Here is a 20,929-nt window from a genome sequence, read left to right on the forward strand (position 1 = left end):
CCCAGGGTTTCTTGCTCATAAATGTCTTTGAATCTTAAAATTTGTGTTTGGCTTAATCGTAATTGCTCTCTCCTTTCACTCTCCTAGCTACATTTAAGATCAACAAATATATATTTATCACAATTCCTATAAACCTTTTTGTTTATCTTTTGTGTCATTATTTATCATTTTCAAAGCATTTCAAACCTAAAGCCAACTTAAGCTTCAGTAAAAGTAATGATAATTGAAAGACCACCAGTAATAACCAGATACTGCACAAAATCAGAGGTCCAGAGGCAAGATCCAAGATGGTTCCCACCCAGCATCTTAGAGCATGGATGGGATACTTACTGTTACCTGATCTTAATCTTTCTTCCCCTTTCCACACCACTCCCTTCAAGAAATTGTTTTATTGACTTCAACAATTCCAGCAGCCTCCCTTGTACCCCCCACCAAATCACATGACTGCTGCTAAAAGTAACAAGTATTGTATTATCTCTATCAGCAGAAGTTAGCATAACCTTAATGTTAACAGGTAACATACTTTGGGTATATTTTGTGTCTAGCATCCATTACTCAACATTATAACCCGTGAGATTCATCCATGTTATATATAGAAGTAGTTCGTTTTTGCCATTGATGAATAGTAATCTGTTGTTTTTTTGTTTTTGTTTTTGTTTTTTTTTAAAAAAAAAATAGAACCCAGGAGCATTCTATCTTCGAGATACACCCCTAGCCCTACTTTTTATTCTTTACTTTCAAGTTGCAAAGGGCCTCACCAAGTAGTAGCTGAGGCTGTCCGTGAACTGTGATCCTCAGCCTTCCAAATGCTGAGATTGTAAGTGTGAGCCACCATGTCTGATATATTCTGTTTTTTCTTTTTAATTAACCACATTTTACTTATCTACTGTCTTACTCTTAGACACTGAAGTTTATCCAGTTGAGTATTTATGACTAAAGCTCATATAAACCATCTTGAGAGTTTCTACTGGTGCGTGCATGTTTGTGGCTTTAGAGCAGTTCTGCAGTTTCCCAAAGGGAGGAAAGTGTATGACATTTCTGATTGCCCCATGTCATCATCTTCACTAGCACTTGGAGTCTTTCAGACACATAAACTTTAGGCACTTTGAGTGTATGAGTCTCCTTGTGATTTAATTGGGATTTTCCTTCTGGAATATTTGCCTTTTTGATATATCCCATGAAGTTTCTCTTCAGGTTTTTTTTTTTTTTCTTCATTTTTTAAAATTTCTTCAGTTTTTTTTTTTTTTTTCTCTAGGATAATCTGCCTTTTTCTTAGGGGTTGGTTGGAGGTCTTCATAAGTCATAGAAATGAGTTCTTTGATAGGTAAATGTATTACAAATATCTTCATCTCCTTCTGCAGTTTGCTTTTCCATTCTTTCTGTGGTACATTTGGATGAACAGAAGGTTTTCTGGTTGTTTTGTAGTTTTTTATTTGTTCATTGTGTGTGTATGTGTGTGTGGTACTGGGGATTGAGCCCGAGGCATTCTACCTCCAAACTACACACCCAGCCCTGTTTTTTAAATTTTGGTAACAGCCTCTCACGAATTGCAGAGGTGCCTTACAAGATTGTTGAGGTTGGCTGCGAACATGTGATCCTCCTGTCTCAGCTTCCCAAGTACTGGGATTACAAGTGTGCACCACCACATTCAGCACAGAAGTTTTCATTTTAAATAAGGTCCATTTTATCAACTTTTTTTATTCTTAATAGTGCTTTTGTATTTTATTTATCTACCCTAATTTAACGAACACCCCCCAAGTATCCTTTTTGTGTTTATTACTGAGGATTTGAACCCAGAGAAGTTCTGCCTCCACACCTATCTTTCTTGTTTCTGTTTTTTATGGGCTTATTTGTTTATTTTTGAAATAGGGTCTTGCTGTGTTGTGGAGTCAAGTTAGTCACTTAGTTTCTAAGTTTCTGAGGTTAATCTTAAACCTGTGATCCTCTTTCTCAGCCTCACAAGTACTAGGATGACAGGCTTGTGCCACCACTCCTGGCCAAAATATCTTTATTATATTTTCTCAAAGCTCTATCATTTTACCTATAGTAATTGTGATCCATTTGTAATTGATGTTTCTATTTGGTATAAGATATGATTAGAATATTTGTGTTTTCTTTATGAATATCCAGCTCTGGTTCACTTTCATAAAGCAGAACTACATGTTCTATGTTCCATTTTTCTATTTACCATGTTGTTTTAAATACTGTTCCTTTGAGTATTTTTCTTTTTTTTTTCTTGGTGGTGGTGGTGGTAGTTAGGATTGAACCCAGGGGTCCTCTAACTCTGAACTATATCCCCAGCCAACTTTTTAAAACAAAGTCTCACTAAGCTACACATACTGGCCTTGGACTTGAACCTGTGATCTTCCTGTCTCAGGCTCCCACATACTAGGGTCACAGGTTTGTGCCATCATGTCCCTCCCAGCTGCCAGCTCCCCTATGATGACTTAATCCCTGATAAAGTAAAACCTCCAAGTGTAGTCTTCAAATGTGTTTTTCAAGATTTTTGGTGAATTGTTTTACTTTTTTCCTCTTAGGATAAAAGGAAATTATTTAGTGATCTTCTTACTTTCTAAGTGTGTTTAATCTTAAGTTCTTTATTTTCTAAATAGATGTTCTTGCTTTAAGTCTTAAGACCATGGTCAGTTCCTAAGAAATTTTGCTCAGATTGAAATAAGCAATATTTAGTTTTCGAAAATTCACGTGTGGTTCCCTATTAGAAGTTGTATTTCTTTGTGGTGTGCATGAAGCCTTGCTGACAATGGGATATGAATCATAATTTTTATTAATTATTTGAGGATATGGGCCTAGGAAATAGGACTGGTGCCATGCCACATTATAGACAAGTTTTGTCAGTTCTCATTACACATAGCTGGTATTTTGCAAAGCATGTGTGTCAGCTGAAGGTGTGGGTGGGTTTTAGTGTGGGTGGATTTTAAGCCACAGTCATAGCCAGGCGCAGGTCTGGTGGGTTCCATGTCTCAGCTTGACAGTTTTAAAGGATTGGTGTTTGCTATTGGTGAATAATATTCTCTTAAAAGAATTTATCACATTTTGTTTGTCCAGTTTTAAGGATCTCAAGGCCAGCTTAGGTAGCTGATGGACACCAAGTGAGACTCTGGGTACCCAAAGGCTGGTATATGGCAGTAGTCTCAAGATCCTCCTCAGGCTGACTTAGCCAAGATTCCACCCTTCCCTCTTACTGGCAGTCAAATGATTAGAAAGAAAGAACAGCAAAACAGTCCTTCATCGGGGGAGTTCTTATCTTCCTAGCCTTTGATTAAGATCTCTAAGTTCAGTGCCAAGATTGTTAATTTCCTTAACAGAATAAGAGAAGCCTACATAAAGAAAGAAAAAGAACTTTTTTTTTTTTTTTTCTTGCCTGGTGTATAGTGGAGGTTCATCAGAGCTTGTGGTTATTCTGTCCTGGGAAGAGTGCAGGTCAGGATCCTGGGCTAGGCACATTTTTAAAACTGGCCTTGGGTGTGTTCTGACAGAATGACAGGAGTGTTATCTCCAGGGCTGTTGGAAAAGACACTTTTAGCATAATGTCCAGGTCTCTTTTCAGAGGCTGAGATTCCTTCTTTATCTCCTCCACCACCATCACCAGCCAGCCTCTTGCTGGCTATCAAGGCCTGTGTAATAACCCTCATCAGTAAATGTCCTTCAGTGCCCTTTAGACCAGTGGGGCTGGATGCAGACAGTACCGCTTCCAGTGATCTCTACTTCCAGATTATTCCCTATCAACTTCACTAATAAAATCAGGGAAATTGTACAGTATAGCTGAGCACTCACTTTCCTTGGATCATCCTCCTTTAGCCCCAGGATAAGAAACAGGAACAGTTACTTGCTGCTCTTTAAAGCTTAGACTTTACTATGATTATTCTCGTATTAAATGCATATTGATTGAGCATATATCATGTGAACAATGCTCACTGGCACTAAATTTAAACTACCTTACCTACATCACATGGCTTTAGGCAGCTATATTCTTCACCATGTTATAAAAAGCTATTGTGCATTATACCCTACGTGATAGACACTGTCCTAAGTGCTTTATTTATTTATTCATTTTGTGTAGGGAGGGTCTGAGGATGGAACCCAGGAGCATTCGACCTCCAAGCTACACCCCCTACCCTTTTTGTATTTTTTATTTTGAAACAGGGTCTCACTGAGTTGCAGAGGGCCTCACTAAGTAGCTGAGGCTGTCTGCGAACCGCGATCCTCCAGTCCCAGCTTCCCAAATTCTAGGATCACAAGTGTGCACCCCCACACTTAGTGTTTTATATCTATGATTTCATTAGACACTAATTCCTAGCAGCAAGCAGAGTAGGCATACTCTGTTAGAAAGCAGCAATGTGAGGATTAAATCCTTCTCTGCCTGAGTCCAAACAAGATGGTGTGTGTACCATATCTTATACTATTCTTGGCAAAGTTCATTTTCAACCAAGCAACTAAAACCCTGACTTGCATCCTGTCATTTGAGTTTATCAGAAGGCTGTCCTGTCCTTGAAGTAGGCTTTGGGACATCTAACAGTTTCCTTTCTAACCTGTAAAGATATCCATCATGGGGTCATGGGCTGCTAGGGATACTTTCATCCTATGAGAGAAGGAGCTGCTATTTATGGTGGGGAATCACAAGGCTGTTGGTGGAAGCCAAAACCCAGGGGAGCCTAAATGTTGGCTCAGGGAGCAGTGCCAGCAGTGGGAAGACAGGGCTTTGTAGTGTTGGCTCATTGGAGATGAAAGCTGACACTGATCAGATGAGAGCAAACCCCGACAGAAGGGTTGCGTGGTGGTTTGAGTTTCCACATCAGATTTCTCTTGGATGCTCTAGGATCCGTGGCCCTCACACACTGTACGCAGGGTCTGTCTTCTATCAGCTGATGTCCCATTACCCCTTCAGACAAGCCCCAGTGCTTCTTAGGCTCAGTGAACATGCTGGGTTTGAAGTTTCAGGAGTGAGACTCCATCTGAATTTCCAAATTTTATTTCTCATAGTTTGCAGATATGCTCACAGATAGTTTCTTTGGCATCTGAGATGGTTCTGAACTCCTAAAGAAAGCACCTTATTCCAACCCTCATGATTTGGGGGCCACAACTGAAAGATGGCTTCTGTGCTACTTTAAAATAACAGTTTACATTGTGATCTGTTTCTATACAGCCCACAGCTGTATTTCATTTAGCCTGAAGAATTCGAAAATTGAAAAAAATGCACATAAAATTCTTATTTACCAATCCTTTACAAAAATGGAAAGATATAGAAATGTAGCCAGCATTCTCTCATGACACAGTTATTTAAAATGGAATAGGAGCTTTTCTCATTAAATAGGGCAAGCATGTTGGAATAATTTTCCATTTTTTTCCATTCCAGACAAGTTTTATTGGTTTATATTATCAGCCTGTATACTTACAGGCCCTGATTAAATTACATACTAGTTATTGGGCTTTTTAAAATCCTTTTATTGGTGCATTGTAATTATACATCATAGTGAGAGTCAATGTGATACATAAATATGTGCACACAGCACTTGGCATCTTTCCCTTTGTATCTCACCTTACTCTCTTTACCTTCCTCTCTATACATGTTAGTAAGATTCATAGTGATACCTTCATGTATGGATATAATGTTATTTGAAACATCCCCTTCCTCAAGCTTTGTTTTGAGGCCTTTTGGCCCATCAGTATATATTATCAAGTATTTTTTTCTGTTCTTAACAGTTAAATCATTGGTCTTTGGATTAACACAGATTTTCATAAGGAAAAGGTACTAAAACTATGTGATAGATTTTTATATTGCTTGTTTAAAAAAAGAAAATGGATTAGCCACACATAGCTGCCATTACAAACTCTAAAGCTTCAGTGGCAGAAGCCTAGTTGAAATGTGTTTCATGCTTACTTAACAGTAATTGGATGGCAGGTCATGAGTGTGTGACCTAGAATTAGGATATTTTCTCCACACTACAGTAATTCAGGGACACAGCAAGCCCATAGTTCCACCATCTTCCACAGGAGGCTTCCAAGGACACTCTAGCCATACATAATTATGGAGGATGACTTTGGGAGGTTTTATGGATCAGGACTGGACGAGACACACATCAGTTCTACTCCCAAGTCCCTGGGCAATATCTTTTAGCTGTCTGCCTAGAAAATAGAATAAATAGGTTTAGTAAACAACAGCAGGTCTCTTCCCCACCTCATCCCCAACCCCCAGGTTAGGTATTTGAGTTTAGAGAATTGTTCAGAAGGTTCAGTGAGAACAGTTTTTACCCTACCAACAATAGGTTGCATTTTTTTTTTCTGGCCAGTTTGGACAGACCAGTGGTAAATACATCCATGGACACAGATGAGATAGAATAGGTGCAGCAGCTCATAAAAACAAAGTGGACCTGAGAATCAGTGTGCAGGGCTCACCAACAACCAGGAGGGCAGCTTCCCTTAAACTAGAGAAAGCACCTGGTGCTCTCTGTCACCATAGAGTATTTTTGAGCAGGCCTGAGCACTTAAACATGTCAAGAATCGCATATGGTTTTAGGACAGAGCCATAATATGAGATTCTTTGAGCATCCCAGGTTTCTAGCCCAAAAGATATAGATGCAATTACTGCATCAATTGACTTCTTTTTACAACAAAATTGATTTCTTGGGTTACTCATGCAAATTAGTCTCAGTACCTAAGTAGATCCCTAGAGCCTCAAGGACACAGGAATGTTCAGCAGAGTGCAAAGGACTGAGATGGGGCAAGAAACCACAGTGCTCATGACCTGGGAATTGACTTTTAGGAACAGAGACTTTAAAATTTATGACTTTGTTTGTCCTCTACTTTGAATTTTAAAGTGCAGCTGTACTAAGCCACACATGGTGGCACACACTTGTAATCTCAGTGCTTGGGACGCTGAGACAGGAGGATCGCACAGGTTCTAAGCCAGCCTCGGCTACGTAGTGAGACTCTCGGCAACTCAGTGAGACCCTTCTTTCCAATAAAGTATAAAATAGGTCTGGGAGTACAGCCCAGAGGTAGAAAAGCCGCCCCGTTCCACCCCCAGTACCACCAAAAAAAAAAAAAACTAAATAAAGTGCAGCGGGATTGAGCTGCTTGCTGTGTCCTGTCTATATTATTCTTTGCTTCCTTGGCTTAATCCCTGTATCAACCTCTCCAGGCCATCAAGATTCATCTCAAGATGAGGCTTCATCTCATCTTGGGGCCGCAGGCTGAATTAAAGAATGCTCTGCTCCCAGCTCCTCAGCATCCATGTCTCCTTTCATTTTGAACTTAGGTGTCCTACGCTGGTCCTGACTTTTAGCTCTATGAGGATAAACATTTGTCTTAATCACTTTGTATTCTAGTACTGTGTTAGTTAGCGTTTTCATACTATGACCAAAATACCTGACAGGAACAACTTAGAGCTTTGTTTGGCCCACATTTTCAGGGGTTCAGCCCACGGCTAATCACTTCCAATACAGAAGCATCATGGTGTCAGGGTGTGACAGGGGAAAGCTGCTCAAGGCAGTGGGAATTGGAGGGGAGGGACCAGGGGCTTTTGTTGTCCTGAGGATCAAACCCCTAGTGACCTACCTTCTCCAGCCACTCCCCACCTCTACAATTACCATGTATTAAATTCATTCAAATCACTTATCCATAAATAGATTCATCTATTGATGAGTTTAGAGCCCTGACTCAGTTAATTCATCTCTGAACATTTATGCATTGTCATCATATAAACATTTCTGTTGGACATTCCATGTCCAAATGACAGCAAGTACCTTAGGACAGCTGGCACCTGGCAGTACTTACAGAACGTTAATTATACTACATTAGGCTTTATTCCTCAGCTTATTAGTTTGCAACACTGTGTATAGGATTAATTATTACAACCCTGATCATTTCTCTTTCATCTGTTGAGATCTCATATCTGTGTGAAATGACTGCAGTGTTTATAAACACTAGCCTCCATCACATACCTGTTCTGTGTCAAGCCCCATACTGTGCTCTTGGTTTGCATACCTCTTATTATTCCTAATGATTGTGAAGTAGACACTGCTACTAGTGGTTTCAAACCCAGGTCTGTGAGGTGCAAGAGTTCAAGCTCTTATGCACTGCACTGGAGATCACATGGTATAAGTTTATTTTCAGTCTCATTGGTTTACAGCAGGCAGGTAGTACTGGGTAAGACCAGCAAGGCTAGAGGTTCAGCCACAGCTTATAAATTGACCATTAGTAATCTGGCTTTAGAACAGGCAAAGGATAAGACCCAACTAATTGGTTAACTATAACATGCAAAATTGAGCGCATTTTACAGAGTTAAAATCTGGAGAACCAATCTGAGCAGCCACATAACTATGATAAATAAATAAATCTTATTATATAATTTGGACAACAGGAACTAAAATCTAAAATCCAGGCAGGATGTCTACATAAAGGAATGGATCATAAGTACAAGAAAGTCCCTTGAGGCCAACCAAGGCACTTTTCTGAGTCAAGAGATCTCTCTTTGAGCCAGGGTATCTCTGGATATCTTAGCAATCTCAGGTATCAATTTGTGTAACTTAATTATGGTATATTCGATTTTTTTTAAATAATTGTGTTACAAAACCATTTTACTTTATAAGTAAAGTACCAGATGGATAAATCTAGACTTAACTTCCAACAATTATATTGTTAGCTAAAGCAACAATGATGCCCTACTAATGATGTTTCCAAGCAATTAATCTATTTATACCCACCTGTAAACACTAGAGTGTACTAGTTACTGAAAGAGGGACCTTGACCTCATAGAAGGAAGTTTTACGACTGTCTCATTCCCCTGCCCATTCTGAATGCTATTCTCCATATATTTATGACCAGGGGACACATATTGCCAAGCCACAGATAACATATGGCTGTCCCTGTTGTTTATTAAATACCTTTAATCTTCATATAATTGCACATGATTCTTTGCTACTCCTGTCATTTCATGTGAATGAACAGACTACCTTACATATTATATTATTTTAATATCCATTTTCCTGGATAGTCAGAGATTTATATTTGGGTTTAGGGAAAGGGAAATTTGACATTCTCCCCGTAATAACATTTGATGAGAATTTGAATGTCAAGTATGTATTAGCACTGTGCAAAGGGTGGGGGTTGAGATGCTAAAATGCTTTTGATTAAAGTTTGACCAGTATCCAAATTCAGCAACTGCCTGTTTTTACAAATGTAGATTTACTGGAGCAGAGCCAGGACCTGTGTCCACTACTTATGTATTTTGTATGATACTGCAGCAGCAGTTGAGATACTGCAACAGAGATTGTGTGGCCCAAAAACTTTAGGATATTTACTGTTGGGGCCCTAACAAAAAATTTTTGTTGAACCTTGCTATAGACTTATTAATCATGTCCTCATTCACTTTTAGTGCAGAGATTGAATACTGATTTCTAAACTTAGCACAATAACTTTAAGTAACCTCCTCTAGGTCACATATTTAAGTTGTGCTGGAACCAGGATTCGAATTAAAGTATGCTTAACTTCAAAATCCATTTTCTTAAGTCAAATACTATGAACTGAATTAGGAATAAATTTATCAGAAAACCAAGAATATTTATTCCAGAATGATATGGCTTAACCTAGGGGAAGTTTCCATTCTCTCACCATATTACCCAACAAAGTTGCCATTTCTTCATTACTTATTTTATTTTTGCGGAAATATGAAAATTTATTTTAAATCAAGGGAAGATAGTAATTAACTCCCTACACAAAGGGAGGAGGGACCCCTGAAAGAGAGTCACCTTCTTCACTGTTTTAATGATTTTGATCTTTATCCAAGTGGTGAATTTTTTGTGGTACTGGGGATGGAACTGAAGGGCCTTCTACCTCCAGACTACAACCCCAGACCTGTTAATATTTTATTTGGAAACAGGGTCTCACCAAGTTGCTGGGCCTCACTAAGTAGTTGAGGCTGGCTTCGAACCTGCACGATCGTCCTGTCTCAGTCTCCCAAGTACTGAAATTACAAGTGTGCACCACCACACCCAGCTACATTTTTGGTTTTGTGAGAAGCTGAGTCTTGGGATGAAAATATAGAAATGAAGATACATTTAGTGACTAAACTCTTATCTTCAAGACAGACAGTGCTTGCAAGGTTTTAGGAATATATTCATTCTAGTAGGCCTATAACTGAGTTGTTTTGGAAAGAACCAGAAATTAGAAACATTAAGAGAAAGAAAGTACTCTGATTTCAGGAGGAGCATGGTCTTCCTGAGGCCCTGTCCTGCTGGATCTTGAAGGCTGGGTGCATCCACATACTTATTCCTCTTAGAAATACCTCCTTCCCAGCTACTCACATCCCCACTCTGTATTTTGTAATATTTGAGATTTTATATATTGCCTTAATGATCTTTAAATATGCCCTTTAATGAAATATTAGACTAAAAGCTCTCTGACTTCACTAAACAAGTCTCTGACCCAAGTTGTACTTGGAAAATATTTGAGTCAAATTAAATTGGACTGCATATTTGCTGTATTTTACCCAAGGAAAATGCCAAAATTTCACAGTAAGAAAAATATTTTGAAAAAAATCGCAACTCATTCACAATTCTGTAAATAGGTAGCATTTCCAAAACTGTGCTGGACTGCATTCCCAGTAAGCCACTGAGGTGGGAATGATGAACACATTCCTCTTAGAGAGGCCTCGGCTATCTTCCTTGTGGAAAGCGGAGAACTGGCTACCCAACAAGATTAACATATATATGAAAGAAGAGAATGAAGATCCTTCATTTGTTTATATTAAATCCTCAGGGTTTTTTTTTTTTTTAATCTCTACTATGTCTATGACTTGATCCAGAATAGCTTTCAGCAAATATTTTATTTGTGGGGAACTTTAATAATCCCAGAGTCTGCCTAGTTTTTCACACCATTTTTACCTGTATAGGTATATAGCTACCATATTACCTATATTTTCACTGAGGAAAAAAATCAGGTTCTACATGGAACTTTAGAGTGTTTGACTTGTCAGCAGTGGTATGGTAATGTGTTGATGCGTCACTATTTTATTCTATGATGATGACGATGATCCTAGGGATTGAACTCAAGGGCATTCTACCTCCAAGCTACACCCCAGCCCTACTTTATTTTTATTTTGAAATAGGGCCTCACTCCATTGCTGAATGCTCGCTAAGTTGCTAAAGGCTGGTCTTTAACCTGTTACCCTCCTGTCACAGTCTTTCAGGGACTGAGATTACAGGCATATTCCACCATGCCGAGCTCCCTGACCTCAATTTTTGTTATTATTTTCTCAACAAATTATGAATCATTGCAAGTAGTAGAGTAGAACAATAAAAATCAGAACAAGAACGGTAGCTCTTTACTAACTTGTAAGTTTCCTAGAATTGAATTACCTTTTAGATATTTTAATCATAGAGAAAAGAAAACTTTGAGTTACATATAATGTTAGTATTCTGAAAACCCTAAGTCTGGCCTCCTTTTAAATGTCTACAATTAGCTCATATTCCATGCAGTAGTTAAATCAAGCCTTTTCTTGGCTTTCATTTGAAATCTAATTTGGGGAAGGAAGTTATCATTGTGAGGGTTGACCATCAGAAGAGAATTTTCAGATCAATTATTTCTCCAGAATTTTAGGAACCAAATAAAGATTTTTTGTGGATTATTTTTAATCTTTGGAAGTAAGGCCATGACCCCTAAGACCTTGAGAACATTTTAGTCTCTGTAACTCTTATGATACTTCTCACCTTACATGTTGTAATTTGTGTTTAAGAAGAGCATTGTGGGATTATAAAGATGTGTAATTTAGAAAATTCACATAGGGTGACCCTTTATCAAAAGGTCTAAAATTAGTACAGTCATGTAGTACAGATGGCTGTCCCTGCGGAGCCCACCCCTGTGACCTGAAGACACATCCACATGTTTCCTGCTGTACCACCACTGGATTTTTACATGTCCCACATGCAGGAGACACGTGGAAACCACCACAGAGAAACTAACCTTTTTTAATTTCCTGCAAACCAATGACTTTCTAACTATTTTCAGTATCATTCCAACTGAGGGATTCAGCAGGCTTCCATAATGGGGGTAGGGGTCACCAAGGAAATGATTCTCAGCAGTGCACCAGGGTTTTCTCTCTCCTTCCTCATTGTGAATTTCTGCTGTGATGTGTGATGCATTCCAAGTCATATGTCTTAAACTAGCTGCCCTTTCACTATCTGGTATGAATATCATCACTGAAATTGTATTCAGCAGCTATTTTGAAAGAACATTTTCTGTGGGCCTGATACATTAATGGTCAAGGAGACAGAGTAGGACCCAAGAAATATTAAGATTACTCCTGCTCTCTGGTTCTTTCAGTAGTAGAAAAAGGCTATCAAAAGAAAGATCAAAACCTACAATTTTATGCTGTTGTACATGTATAATAGAGTGTAATGATAACAAGTATATTATGCACACACTAGTAAGTGAAGCAGGGCGGGGGTTGCTGCCTTGTCCAGAGGGCAGAGCTGTGGTCAGCTGCAGCACAGTGTTGTGTCAGAAAGTGAGCTCTCGATAAAAAATAAGACTTCCGGGAGATGGCGACCGAGAAAAGCGGGGCTTAAGAGTCCCGCTAACAACCAATCTCCATTACCACAAAAAGAGCGCCTTTCATAGCCAGAAAACACCATCACCAGAAAAACAAAAAAACCCACCAGGCTCCAGAGAGAAAGCGGACTGAGAACAGAGCTCAGGGCCACAGAGGAGACACACGCGCCCGAGGACGCAGCAGCAGCGCCATACTGCCGGCGGCAGCGGCGAACTCAACGGACGGCTACAGCAAGCCAGGTGAGCCGCTGCGGAACAGCCAGGCGGGATCTTTTGGCGCAGACAGCATTTAAAGCTCCCAGTGGCTGAGCTCAGCACACGCTGCAGGGATTCAGAGTGGAAATCAAAACCAGAGAAGAAAAAATACGCCAGCCTCATGGCCGAGGGCGTGGCAGAGGCGCCATATTGCCACCGGCAGCGGCAGCAGCAGTGAATTCACCGAGTCCAGTACAGCTACATCTGCCTACTCAAGAACAGTGAGTCAAATTGCGGGCCACAGAGGAGAAATCGCAGTATTGGGCCTCCTGGGACTTGACCCAGTGAGGGAGTGGTGGTGGCAGAGATATCACACCATAGGAGAACGTGCAACCTGGCACCCCCCACAGTCTAAAGCAGCCTCTATCGACTCCCTGGGTCGGAGACTCTGTGATACAACCCAGTAAAGGAGTAGTGGGGTCTGAGATAATACAGACTCGAGATCCAGAGCACCTTAAGTGAAGCCATAGTGACCCAAGGGAAGAACCCAGAGAAGGCACAAACTTCCGAAATCATGGGAAAGAGGAATAACACTGGAGTAATGAATGTGCACAACCCCACAACATCAGAACCTGATAAAACAGAAAATCAGAGATTTCTAGAAGATCAAATCAGGAAAATAACTGTAGAAATAATAGAGGTGCTTCGAAAAGAACTCAGAGAGAGCCAAAAAGAGATAAAGGATGCAATTAATGAAGTAAAGGCCTCAATTCAAAGCACAAACAACCGATTAGACCACATGGAGAACAGAATCTCGCTCTTAGAAGATGATCATTCCAAAAATGAACGCATAGTTTCTAATCTAGACAAAAATATCCAACAGCAGGAATCTGACATTGAAGAAATATGGGCCCATCTTAAGAGAGCTAACCTAAGAATAATTGGAATAGAGGAGAGAAAAGAAAGTGATACCAAAGGGATCAACAATCTCTTCAAGGAAGTAATAGCAGAAAATTTTCCAAATATAGAGCAAGAGGTTGATACACAGATCCAGGAAACTTATAGAACTCCCTTTAGACAGGATCGGAGAAGAGGATCCCCACGCCATATAATTGTCAAAATGACCAATGTGGAAGCCAAGCAGAGAATCTTAAAGGCAACAAAAACAAAGGGCCAATTGACATTCAGAGGCAAACCAATTAGAATCACTCCAGACTTCCCAAACCAAGTCATGAGAGCCAGAAGGGCTTGGAGTAACATATTCCAAACTCTGAAAGAAAACAACTTCCAGCCAAAAATTTCCTATCCAGCAAAACTTTCTATCAAATTAGATGGAGAAATAAGAAGCTTCCATGACAAACAGAAACTGAAGGAATTTATGTCTTCAAAACCAGCGCTAGAGAAAATACTCAAAGAGATTAACTACAAGGAAGAAATAGGTAACACTCACCAGAACCAGAGAAACAAGAGTTTCCATCCAACAGACAACTAAGATTGGTTATCTGTGGAGATTCATTATTTATGTTAGTCTTTTACCTATCTCTAAGTTGTATTGTTTGCCTTTATTGTTGTTAATTTTTAGGATTTCTAGTTGGAATATTAATATACCTTCAGATATAGCATTTGGAAATATTTTATCCAATTCTATTAGTAACTTTTAACTCTGTTTACATTGTCTTTGGATATACAATATTTTCTTTTATTTTTTAGGGAGTTTGTATATTCTTCTGTTGCCTGTGCCATTGAAATCATATCCAAGAAATCACTGCCAATTTCAATGTTGTGAGGTTTTATGACCCAGATTTTCTCCTAAAAGTTTATAGTCTTAAGATTTATATTTAGGTCTTTTATCTATTTTGAGTTAATACTTGTATATGGGATTAGGTAAAGGTCCAATTTTATTCTTTTCCATGTAATTATTATTTTTCAACAATATTTAGTTAAAAGATTATTATTTCCACCACCAAATGTTCGTGGAAACCTTGTCAAAAATAACTTGACAATATAGGGAGGAATTTAGCTCTAGGCTTGTATTTAACTCCAATGGTCTATATATCTGCCTTTAGAACAGTACTACACTGTTTCAATTATTGTAGCTTTATATGGTTTGAAATCAGAAAATATATATCTGCTAGCTTTGTTCTTTTTCAAGATCGTTTTGGGTATCTAGAATTCATATTCCATATTAGGATAGATTTTTTTCTGAAAAATAAATATATAAATATATGATAGTTTCACCTAAAAAAACAGAAAAAAAATATGCTCTAGTAAGAAAGAAAGCAAAAAGAAATATTGAAATGCTATCTTTAAATCATCAAACGCTTGGTATCAGACAAATGAAACTGTTATGTGAGATTATCATTTTTAATTTTGGATAAATTGCTATAATACTAGATGTCAACTACTAAGCCAAGCATGGGAAGGAGGGATGGGGAGAGAATGGGGTGGGGATCGGGTGGGGGCTGACTGGGCGATGTGTGCATGTATGTCTACAAAAGTTTGTATCCCACTATGATGTATGAATACAGTGCACCAATAAAATAAAATTAAAAAAAAAAAAAAAGAAAGTGAGCTCTCCTCTGCGGGTCTTTGCAGAAGTAGATGTCAGTGAGACACACACATGTATAGGTGCCAGTCTTCTTTGAATGTATTTGAAACACTGCTGGCCAATGAAAATGCATTTTTATTTCCAACCTTTGGCTACAGTGGAAGTTGTATAAGGAGTCAGGATAGAGGTGTTCTTTACAAGTTAAGAATGGCATGAGCAAAGCCCACATTTGAGGAGGGGTGTCACTGATTATACAAAAAAATGCCTCTATGTTCTTATAATGGTCACAGTGAATTATAGACTATATCCAGGATAATCAACAATATATCACCAGGTAAAAGGAAGTCCTTAAACATGAGGAGTCAATTGCTTATTTTTACTGTAGACTTTTAACCAAGCATTTTCACACTCTAGGTAAAAACATTGTTTTACCATTATACTTACACCTATTTTTTTCCCTTTCTAGAGAAAGCTTTAAGAAATAGTTACAATGCAAACTTATTTGTCATTTACCCCACTCTCCTATGCTCAGTAGTTAGGTAATTAAACATGGTCTGAGAAACCAAACTGCTTATCATAAAAGCATTCTAAATTCTCTAAATAAACCTCTTTTTATTTGGCATAGATTTTAATATTTCAAAAACTTTTACATGTTACATCATTGTAGGCCCTTAAGATTATTTCTACAACTTATAGTTCTATAAAATTGAAAATAGAGCACATTTGTGCAAAGCCAGGCCATTTCCACTTGAGACCTATGTGGATGATTTGAAAGGCTGACCTGGCAATGCTATGATGCTTTGCTCGCCTTTTCAGTTCTCCCTCAACACTGCTCTCTCCCCTTAGTACTGGGGATTGAACCCCAAGGGGGTCTACCTCTGAGCTACACCCGTAGCCCTAAATATTTTTATTCTAAAGCAGGGTCTCACTAAGTTGCAGATGCTGGCCTCAAACCTACAGTCCTCCTGTCTCAGCCTCACAAGCACTGGGGTTACGGGTGTGTGCCAATGCACCCGGCTTCTCAGAGTATTTTGTACCTTGTGCTCGCACCTCACTCTGAAATGTCTTCCTCTGTTTGTGCCTTCCTCCCCACCTTGCATACTCGCAAGAAGAGGAGCTTGTCCATCACAGAAACTCAAGGATGTCACCTGTCCACTAGATGAAGCTCTGATTTAGGGGGAATATTATCATCCTGAGTGCCTCCATGATCCTATAGAGTTAAGCTTTATTTCAGACTTCTCAAAGACAGACACATAATTTGATTCCCATCCTAATGGTGTAGAACTTGTGTGACCATAGCAAATTAACCCCCTTCTTAAGAGTCTGGAAGATGATGGGTCTGCAGTTTAGTGACCTCTCTCCTCTGTCTCCTTTGTCACTTTAATCATTCCTCAGACCATTCCTTCCTCTCCATACTTTCTTCTGTCTAGTTCATCACTCCCTAAATCCACTGTGCAAGTCAAACTTGCCTCTTGGTCATACATCTATGACAAGAGCCAGGCAGTGGAGTCCCATGCATTTGGAATCGGAATCTCTTTCTATACCTTAGTAAATATAGGACCGTACGTGAGTTATCTGGGTTACTCAAAACTCAGTTCCCTTGTCTCCTAAATGTGTTTAGAAGATTAAATGAGCAGACATACGTAAAACACCCAGAACACTGACAAACGCGGTAAATGTCTAAGTTTGAATAAATCTAAACCACTGTAGAGATAACTGTGAAAGGCTTTATTCAGAGCTTAGAGAGGTGAAGCCTGAGCCAAGGCGAGTGCCATAAAATCAGTACTTTCTATAAATGTCAGTGTTGAATGGGAGCATTTTGGTTAAGCTGGGGAAATGACATTTTATAGCCCCAGATTTTAAGGTTTGAAAAGTGTAAAGTATTTGCCCAAACCTAAAATTTTGATTCATTTCTATTTTATAGTCAGTTTCTTTATATATTCCTGTCCCACTGGCTGATACATTTACTGAAAATAGTTCTGAGGGCCCAGCCTATGCTCAGAGCATCCTTCTCCACAAGTTCTAATCTGTGATTCTGCAAGTGGACAGCCTGTTTTCCGAAGACACTCCACAGGGTTGCATTGGAGGGAGATTTCCCACTCCCTGGCCCAGCATCCCTCGACCAGAGGTTGTCTAGCTTTTTCTGCATAGGGCCAGATAGAAGAGGGTTTGGGTTCTGTGGGTTACATTTAGTCCCTGTAGCATATTTTAAGTATTTTCTTTGTTGATATTTTAAGTAACTCTTTGAAAATGTAAAAGCCATTCTTAAGGAAAAATAGGCCACAGAACAGACTGGGCCCACAGAGCATAATTTGTGGACTCCTGTTCTAGTAGGGATGTGGGATGGCTTTGCAATGTTGATGGGCTGATCCTTTAGTGAACAGGAAAAGGCACTCTTACCACTTTGTTTTTAATGATAGTGACATTAGATTTGCTCTTTTGCTACTGTGGTTCAACTCTAGGTTCTAGTCGCTTCCTCAGTCATTTTGTAGCAAGACCTCATCACACTGCTGTTTCCCACTGGGGAATGATGAGGCAGGGTTGAAAGCAGATGGAGCACAGACTGTAGAAATGAAAAACACAGAAGAAAGAGCTGTGTGAAAGAAATATTTAATCATAACATGAAAAACTCCTAGTGGCAACTTTTCCATTATGTTAAATTTCACTCATTTCTATGCATTCTGCGTATGTGTTGAGAAACAAAGGTTGTCATTTTCTATCTTTGCGCCCATCTACCCTGGGTTTTTTACTTTGTCTTTCCCAGGACTATGACCTGAGCCAGCTCCAGCAGCCGGACACGGTGGAGCCGGACGCCATTAAGCCTGCGGGAATCCGGCGGCTGGACGAGAGACCCATCCACGCCGAGCCACAGTATCCAGTCCGCTCTGCAGCCCCACACCCTGGGGACATCGGGGACTTCATTAATGAGGTGCAGAGAAAGACTCGCTTTCTTTATAAGGCTTTTTATTTTATGCTAATGTTAGATCTATGTAGGTCACAAGTTGCTTGCAATACACCTATGTAGTTCATTAAAACAATTATTTTTTAAGTTTATCTTTATGTGAAAACAAGTGTGTCTTCAGTAACATAAAACAAATTTGGGTGTTTTTATTCAAAAAGTACCTGCCAACTAATATTTTGCTTGTGTAAAATGACACTCATCATATATTTTCAATACTACTTCCACTTTCTCCAAGGAAAGGTTTTTCTTTGGACTTCAAATAACAGACTAACAATAATCGAGCATTTTAATTTTTCTATTAGCAACAATAAACAGAACAATAGTTCCTTTTAATTTTCCACACTGTACTCTTTGTATTCACATATGGTGAGATTCAGTGCACATGTAAGGACTCTATCAGAGGAGATTAGTGGAAGAGGAACTAAATTAAATATTATATGATTTAATACTCACCTAGCTGAGGAGTTCTAAGAGCTTCTGTGCGAGGAAGCTAATTTTCTGTTGAATATAACAGTTACAATTTTTACTGTCAAAATCATTATAGCATTCTTACATTACTGACCAAGAACTGTGCTACATTTTATACATAAGGTTTGAAGTAAAATAATTTATACTTTTTTGATCATAGCTATGATTTTACTGTAATTCTCATATTGAATTTTTATTGTTCGTATAATACAGTGACACATACTGATGTTGACTGTGAATGTAGGGCAAGAGGCATGTTTTGTAGTCATATCCTCAGTATCTCCAAGATAACAACTGGTGTCGGTGCATTTGAAATGGTATACATCTGTTATATGAAGCCTTCAATCTTGTGTTCAAGGAACTGCTTATTTCTTGGACCTACTTGAAATAATTCTGTAATATATAAACATCACTAGTCTACCTTAGCTTTTTAGGTACACTTACATCTTGTAATAAAAGTTTTGAAACAATGTTGGAATATTTACCTACCTCCACAAGTATCATTACTGCCTATTTCTAAATAAAATAGACCTCTTTCTAAACATATATACTCACTTCTGTAAAGCATATAATAGGTTAATTTATAGTAAATATGAATTAAAAGCAGATGGAAAGTATAAACAATGCCAGTAACTTCCTTTTCTACAAAAATATGGCCCATTTTTCCCAGTTCTTTTACATATGGACCTACTTGGAGGCATTCTTGGGAATTTATATATAGGACTAGATTCTTTAGTACATGTAAGAATAACTTATGATTTTACTTATGATTTACTGTTTACCATTATAAGAAATAGTTGGGTTGTTTCGGTGATTATTGGGTTCTGAGATGCGTATAATTTTTTTTGCCATAGGGATAAGTGCTGGATGCTGAAAGCAGGAATTCTGTCTTGAGTGTCATGCAACAAAGACTTACTACTTGTTTCTGCCTCTTTCTGAAGTTTCAGTATTCTGTGGTATTCAAACTTATCTATGATATTCTTTCTGGTGATAATAATAAAAACTTAGCATTTATAAGACAATTTGTAAACTGATTCCTGCCAACCCCATCTCTTCCTACATTCCCTAATGGCCTTAATGAGCAGTTAGCAGTTCCCCCCAAACTATCTACACTTTCGAACTGACAGTAACTTCTACAAAGCCGTGCAGTAGCAGAGGCCTGTCATCCCAGAGACTGGAGAGGCAGAGGTAGGAGGATCACAAGCTTATGCTTAGTCTGGGCAATTGAGTGAGACCTTGTATATCAAAATTTAATAATAATGAAGTCTCATGATGCAGCTCAGAGGTAGAGTCCCCAACTCCCAGTACAAAAAAAATTAAATTCCTTCTATAAACTCCATACCTTTGTGACCATCTAAAGACTCCTTAGCTGTAAGGATTCAACATAAAAATCCCCTTTTCTGTGAAGCCTTCCTTGATAACTGTGGAAAAGGCCAACAAGATGCTTCCTTTGCCATAACCCTCCCCACCTAGGGTGCATCTCTTCATTTTGTGCTCCAGTTCAGTGATGTGAGTTCTCTCCAGGATAAGGACTATGGCTTGTGCATTTCTTTATAACCTATGCCTCTAGTATACTGCCAACTTCTCTTATTTTAGGCCATGCAGTACTATAGCAGGTGTATAGGACACAAAGTTGATGGTACCACCAAGTTTGCATTTGAATGAGATTCAGTAAACACCAAATCTAAAGCTTTTTATTCCACTGGTGTTGATCACATTTAGAAAACAAGTATATTGGTGATTCTAAGTTATTATTTAGTGTGTGTTTTCTGAATGGATGTGTGTCTATGTGGCTTCATTGACTTTTTTTTTTTTTTTTTTTTTTTTGGTTGTTGTTGCAGTGACTGCATTTGTTTTTCTTCGGTAGATAGAGTAGAGCAACTAGTTAATCAGGTTCAGTTACCTGGGCCCTTATGATGCCACAGTAGAAAGAGTCACAGTATGAATTTCTCTTGGGATTTCTTTTTCTGTAACAGTGCTTAGGTCAGTTATACATTCGACAAGGCAGCTTCAGATCATAACAAACATGTGTGATTACTTCTTTGAAGAACTTCATTCCAAACAATTGCAAATTAACTTCTAGAATAGAGTCATAATTAGAGGATCATCTGCATATGTTTAAAATTGCTCATTTTTAAATCATTTCAAACTTGGTTTAGGATCATCCATTCAGCAAGTGACTCTTGAAT

At 38.7% G+C, this 20,929-nt stretch overlaps 1 protein-coding gene across 1 annotated transcript in view; it reads left to right on the plus strand.

Moving 5' to 3' along the window:
• The window catches only part of CDH2 (cadherin 2), a gene marked incomplete at both ends in the record, with an annotated part of 250,396 nt that overhangs the window by 218,165 nt on the left and 11,302 nt on the right, over positions 1-20,929 (plus strand). The window contains one exon of the mRNA XM_080714497.1: positions 18,075-18,239. Coding sequence (XP_080570623.1) covers positions 18,075-18,239 — 165 coding nt within the window. The remainder of the gene's footprint in view (positions 1-18,074; positions 18,240-20,929) is intronic.

The sequence above is a fragment of the Muscardinus avellanarius genome, assembly GCF_963383645.1.
Source record: "Muscardinus avellanarius genome assembly, chromosome: 17".
Lineage (NCBI taxonomy): Eukaryota > Metazoa > Chordata > Mammalia > Rodentia > Gliridae > Muscardinus > Muscardinus avellanarius.